The 7,200-nt window shown below is 37.2% G+C and overlaps 1 protein-coding gene across 1 annotated transcript; it reads right to left on the reverse strand.

Annotated features, from left to right (window-relative positions):
- Positions 1-207: 207 nt before the first annotated feature.
- LOC143579587 (putative F-box protein At1g47790) lies at positions 208-1,556 on the reverse strand. The gene has a single exon (XM_077062843.1). The coding sequence runs from the start codon at positions 1,321-1,323 to the stop codon at positions 220-222; it is 1,104 nt and encodes a 367-aa protein (XP_076918958.1). The 5' UTR covers positions 1,324-1,556; the 3' UTR covers positions 208-219.
- Positions 1,557-7,200: the final 5,644 nt, after the last annotated feature.

The raw sequence follows: 7,200 nt of genomic DNA on the forward strand, positions 1-7,200 counted from the left end.
ACACATATACTAAAAGCATGTTTATAATAAAATGTTAATAGGAAAGGATATTTCTAGACTGATGGAAGCTAGACTAAAAGCTATAAATGCTATTCATGTGACACTGAGGTTTCATTTGTATTGATATTTTTAATTATTAAATGTTCTGTATTTCTGAAAAAAAAATGAAATAAAACAGCACAGAAACGAAACAGTCAGAATAAATAGGGCTAACATTATCTAGGAAAGAATGACAGAATCAGGGTAATTAAGCAGAAGTAATGATTCTGTGTAAGAAGCCATACTTAAGGCCGAACCATAAATCCCAAGATCAATAATGCGTTCTGAGCGGGGATCATAAACTTCAAGTTCTCTTCTACATATATCACCACGTCTATACCATTGTCGAATTATCGGTTGACCATTCTTCCGAAATCCAATTATTCTACCATCTTCCAACTTAAGCGTGACAGTGAATAGTTTTGTAAACGAGGATTTTGGGCCGCCATTTTTCAATATCTTCCATACATCACAAGCTCCTTTCCCTGCATCATCTTCTCGGTAGTTAAGCACGGCAAGAGACTCGTCGAGTTTATATATGCTTGGACCTAACACCTTTCTAGGCCTTGCTAAAGCATCCGGAAGATCTACCTCTCCAAATTCTTCACTTGTCAAGTCAAATGAAATAATCCTATAATTCCTTGTAGCTGTATCATAAGCCTGCCAATGAATAACCCCATCAATAATGACTACCTGAGAATATGTAAACTCAAGTGATTTATAAGGCAGATTCCATGATACACTCCTCCAAGCCCTAGAGCTTAATGTGAGAACCTCAGCCAGCCAGTTACCACTATCACGTGTCATCTTGACGATCTTAACGTCGCTAGTTTTAGGACAAACCCCAAAACCGATAGCATTGAATTCATACGGCAACATTATGCCAATAGATTTTCTAATTGACGGATTCCACATAACCAGAATTAGCGTCTTTCGATCCATATCAAAGCTGTGCAGACACACCAATCCATGAGAGCAATCGAGCATTAATGTATAACTTGCTAGCTTAACAGTTGGAGGAACAGTAGGAGAAAACTTGTATAGAGGGAAACTATCATCGTCAACAATAGAAACATATTTTTCCTGATAAGAAGAAACGTCCTTGTAGGTTATCAGTAGATGATGCGGCTGAGCCTGGTTGACGCTGTGATCGGCGATAAACGTAGAGCTATCGATAAGAGACTTCCACTGTTTCGAAACCGTTCTGAATCGAATAAGAGATTTGACAGGAAGAAGACGTTTGATGATTTCAATTTGGATATCCAAAGGAATGTTGGCAGACATTGTGACTTCAGTTTGATTGATTATAGGTTTTCAGTTATAGGATTTTATAAGTAACGTGGATGACAAGATTTGTAGCCCATGATGAAGATCTTTGTAGCCCGTTTAACTTGATCGACTTCTTTTCTTTTTCAAGTCTTATGCCGAAATTTTAGTTCACGCTTGTCATGTTTACAATAGCGAATTCCACCTAAGCTCGATTCTTTATTATAATTTATCAATCATCTTTTTATACAAACCAAATTCGATCTATCCAGTTACGTCACTCGAGCAAACAAAAAAAAAACAGTTTATCAACACCCATATACAACAAATCAACTCATTTAAAGCAACAACAAAAATTTGCGCCTCTAACCAACACGAATTGGACGGTATCAACTGTAGCAAGAAAAAAACCGGTGCTTAATTTGCGTCGTCGAACCGATGCGAATCGATCGGTATCAACAATATCGACACTAAATCGCAAACATGGAATATGGTTGTTTACGGTGATACCGGCACTAAATCGTAAACATATAATGATAATAAGGACCAAAATTTTTTAAAAAAAGTTATGAGGTGACAACGTGAGATTTGACACATCTAACAAACGAACGACGGCACAAATGAACTAATCTATACATATATCATTACAAACAAACTTTTTTTTATTTAAAAAAAACTCCTTTATTTTTTTTCAAACAAAACATAAAAATACTAACAAGATAGTTAGCTAGATAGATTTATATAAAGGGGAAAGTGAATACGGTATTATTAGGCGTTTAAGCTTACACGAAAATCATATTGTAAGTTTCCTAAAATTCATTCAATAGAATTATATCTGTTTAGGTTGTTCTTCCTAATACTTTATGACCTTAATTCTCAGTTTCCAACACTCGCTTGCAGAATTTTAGGGCCAAATAGCAATAAACAAACTTCAAATAAAAAGAAAAGTTGTGTGAAATAATGATTTTGGTGATAAGTGGTTAAGCAAATATGAATTCAAAGGGTGATTCAATATAAATATTCTTATGTGTTTGTGCTCTTTTTTGTGTTTCTGTTTCGGAGATGGATTTGATGTGCCATGCTCTCATTTTTTCACCATCTCCTTAAAAGTTATCAAATTTATGAAAAGTTTTTTTAAGTCTGTGTGCATGATCCATAATTATGAATTTCTAAACTTGAATGAAATCAAGCTTAAAAAGATAACAAACACCACCTCAAGAAAAGTGAATTATAGAAAGAAGGATCTTCAAAACTCTTTTGTATTACACTATTAGGTAGTGTTTGAAATGCATTAATCACATGGGAATGGAATGATTCATTGCTTGGGAATAAAAAGAGTGGTGTTTGGTTGCTCGATGGAATGGGATCATCCATTACACATGGAATCTCATTCCATAAAAACAATTCATTCTCACCCCCCTTATGTTTTTCATTACATTCCTCATTCACCCTACTTTCTCAATAACACCACCACCTAACAACAGCAACCACCACCACTACGATAGCACCACCACCACCTCTATCACCATTGTCGCCGCCACCACCACCTTACCACCAGTGCTACCACCGCCACCTCCGTTGCCACCATTTTCACAGTAACCACCGCAACCACTGTCATCGTAACCATCGCAACCATTGTTACCGTCCCCGCCTGGCCATCACCGCCACCACCACTATCTATGCCTGAGCACCACCGCCGTCGCCACCCTCACATCGCCATCACTACCAATGCTACCATCGCTTGACTACCGCCACCCCTCCCACCACAACCACAACCCTAGTCACCTGGCCGCCAATGTTGCCACCGCCACAACCATTTCGTCGCTAGAGCTACCACCACTGTCGCCATTGCAGATTTTTATTTATTTATTTTTTTGGTATAAAAAATTATTATGAGATAAGAGTTTTTATTATTTCTATTTCATTCCTACAATTTTTTTTATACCAAACAACATTAACTAATAATTCAATTCATTCTCATAGGTTAACCAAACAAGACAAAGAAATGGTAATGATCCATTTCATTCCCTTGTTCTTTTCATTCTTCTCCCAAAGGGTACGTTTGGTTGGAAGTAATGGAATGAAGAGGGAATGGAATGAGAGAAGGAATAGAATGAACAAAGGAGTGAAATCGGCAATTGCCATTCATTTGTCTTATTTAGTTAACCTAGTAGTCAGGCGGGGTGGTTGTGGTGGTGGTAGTGGCGGTTGTAGCATTGGTAGTGATGGCGATGGTAAGGTGGCGACGACGGTGGTGGTGGTCAGGCAGCGGCAGTGGTGGTGGCGGTTATGGTCATGTGGCAGTGGTAGCGCTGGTGGTAAGGTGGTAGTAGTGGTTGTGGTGGCACCGGAGGTGGTGGCGACGGTGGCAGTCAGGTGGTGGTGGCGATGGTAGTGGTGGTGGTTGTTGTCATGTGGTGGTGGTGTTGAGAAAGTAGGGTGAGGGAGGAATTGAATGAAAAAAAAGAAGGGGGTGAGAATGAATGATTTTGATGGAATGATATTTCATGTTTACTGGATGATTCCATTCCATTGAGCAACAAAACATTATTTTTTTCATTCTCACGTAATGAATCATTCCATTCCCTATATCATTCCTACATACCAATCGCTACCTTAGTCTTACATTTTTGGTTCACACAACACTAGTTATTTATGAATGGAAGATGATTACACAGGGATTTGAGTTTTATTTTGGCAAGTAACTAACTGATAAAATCTTGCACTATTATATGAGATTCTATAGATATATTCGGAAAATTTTAATCAAAATTAATTAGTTTTATTTGGTTGTTTGTGTAAGCTTAGACGCCTAACAACACTGTATTCACTTTCCCCTTATATGAATTATACATTATACAAGGCTAACAAAGATCACAAAGAATTCAATACACAAAAATACCAAGTCACAATCTTTGAAACTAAAAGCATACTTAACACAATCAAGCACAACTTAGTAAGACCCAAACAAAGTAACAAATTTTACTAAAGACTTGTTAAAACTAAAGTGAAGTAAACAAAAACTGCCACACAAAGATCATGGGAGAAACTAACAAACACGCTTAAAAAATAAATGGAAAGGTAGTCGTTGACTTGCCCAATACCTTTCAATCTCTATAGCGGATGGGTTTTCTAATTACTCGATGTCGCTAAGCAGCTGCATGGGCATGTTTTATGTTAGACAGTGCATCCCATGGATCGTTTTCTTCTAGATGAATTTGGATACTTATGTACATTCTTTGACCGGAAAGCACAATACCTTACGGGAATTCCCAAAATAGCCACATTAACCAACCATTTTCTAATTTTAGTCATGGTTTGAGAAAATATCCATAATAACCATCACCTTTCGTCGGATATGATGGAAGCACAATAGCCTCTAAGAGAACAAAGCAGCCCGCAAAAACTACCCACATGTAAAACTATTTTGTGGGATCCGATGGAACTTTGAAGAGATCCGACATAAGAGAAAGTTGTCGGCCCAACGGTGCAAGAGGCTGCTTCCGTCGGCAACGACGATTTAACCCTCCAGTTGGATTTCTCTTAATTAAATTCAAGGGTTCGTCACTTTTTTGTGTGGATTTCTCAATAATAGTTGTGATTCCTGAAAAACAAACACTATGGTTGTGTTTTCCTCGAAAAACTAAGCGATTTATACTACGGATTTGCTTGATGTTGTGGAGAAAAAAGAAAGATGGAGGTTGGTTATGAAGGTTAGGGTTTGAGGTGTAGGAGATGAAGTGTTTCGTCGGAAGATGAAATAGGTTACATCGGACGACAAGACGGCTTCGTGTATCATCAAATGACTAAACATCATGATACGTGGCGTGATTTCAGCGGCTGTTGCATTTCGTCTGCGGCTATAATCTTTTGTCAGATCTGACTGATTAGGATGACTATTTTGGGTATTATGTGAAAATCATGACTAAAGTTGTAAATAGTTGGTCAAAAGTGTTATTTGGGGGGTTTTCCATACCTTACGTTTATGTTTGTGAAGGAAATAAGAGAGTGAATAAGAAAAGAGTTCTATTTACGACAACATATTGTATTCTTTACATTTGTGACAATCGTCAATTTCAGGTTAACTCCGTTAATCCGAACTCCGTTAATTCAAACTTAAGATCACACGAACTGTAACGCATATCTCATTACATTTAAATTAGGGTTTAAATGACGCTTGACAATCACTACATAAGTAGTCTTTCGGAATTTCACCGAAACATACACGAGTCGACTCAAACCGTTGGTGAATAAATAATAAATATAATAAACAAGTACTTGGTACAATATGTATTAGGTTGTGATAATATATGGTTATATGTGACTAAGTGTTTTGTTTGTGCTAGAAATTGATTAACTAGAAGGTTAGGGGTTAAGTGTAACATAATCAATATTATAATCAGATTATTACCCAACCCTGACTCCCTCGTTCCCCCCTACGATCGTTCTTGTCCCCCTCTCCCTCTCTTGGCAGCCGTAACCCACACACACATACATACAAAGTGATTTCAAGCTTGTTGTGAATGATTCAAGGTGCTAGATAGGTAATTAACATCCCCTTTAGTCATTCTATGAGTTCAATTATCCTATTGAAGGTGTTAATCAAAACCCTAAATCTTGAAAGTGATGATAGAAGATGAGTTAGGGTATAATTATGTGTTTGTTGATGATTTATAGTGAATTGATAACTAGTTGTGTTATTATTGATTGTTAATTGCATGTTTCTTGAAATTGAACTTTGAAGTAAAACCCTAATTGTGTATGTAAAGTAAAATTGAGATGCATGGTTGGTGGATTATGCATCTAGAGGGTTGTATGTATGATTTATAGTGCATAGGTTAATTGTATGTTGAGTTTTGATGAAAACTGATGCTGGACAGATTCTTGAATCTAACTATCTATATAATTATCTACCATAAAATCCTATGTGTCGCTCTCACATCGTTCCCCACCATCTCTCAAGCCACCATATTGCTTCATTCCTAAATGGTGAGCTCTCATGCGTTTCGCCCGACTTGACCCGATTAGCTGTTACACGGGTCATAACATCAATACAATAACTTCCCTTAACCCTAATATAAACACCTGGCCACTGTCCACATCTCCTTTCTTGATCTCTCAATCTCTGCCTCACGTTGGTGATTCTCCCACTCTCCCACAAGTTATCCTGTTTGCATTTTCTCTCGATCCTACCTTCTCCTCTCAAACCCTAACAATTGAATGTGATTTGCAGATGGTTGTGGCGAGACTTAACAATACCTAATAATAACTTTGGCTTCTTTGTGCGTGATCGATTGTAAGTAGCATGAACCCTTATCATGCAGTTGAAATTCGTTTTGAATCTACCATGTAGGTGTACTTGATTGGTTGATTCAATCATGCACACCATGTGTTTGATTAAATGCCTAATTTAGATGTTGGTCAACTGCACCTGTTTGCTTCGGGTTAAACAAATTGTTGTCCAAAGTATGTTCGGTTCTGAGCAAAATATGCATATATCAAAACGGGTTATGACCAAAATAGGTTTGGTTTAAAACGGCTTCTAAGCAAAGTAGGGTTGGGTCAAAACGAGTTTTTGAGTAAAATAGGTACGGGCCAAAACGGGAGCTGACCTAAATTGTGGATTTTGAAGTCGATTTTACTATTTGTATGTGGATGTTAGTTTGAGCAAGTATTAGTTTGTTAGCATTTACATGTTTTAGTGTACATTCATATAGTGTATATTAAAAAAAATCTGATTTGACCTTTTCTTATTAAAGCATCCTCAACGTCGCTACACTTGGAGGAGTTCATGGCGTCGAATTTGGAAGTTTAAGCAGTTTACTGTCTTTATAATTGTGTGTAAGTAGATATGCCTTACATAATAGCTTTTTAGTGATATTTTGGTAAGTTAGT

Source organism: Bidens hawaiensis, unplaced genomic scaffold, assembly GCF_021521415.1.
Source record: "Bidens hawaiensis isolate Kalapana, Puna unplaced genomic scaffold, B.hawaiensis_p1.1 tig00029878_1, whole genome shotgun sequence".
NCBI classification, from domain to species: domain Eukaryota; kingdom Viridiplantae; phylum Streptophyta; class Magnoliopsida; order Asterales; family Asteraceae; genus Bidens; species Bidens hawaiensis.

Coding starts and splice junctions, on each gene's coding strand:
- LOC143579587 (XM_077062843.1), bottom strand. CDS start 1,323: ATGTCTGCCAACATTCCTTTGGATATCCAAATTGAAATCATCAAACGT.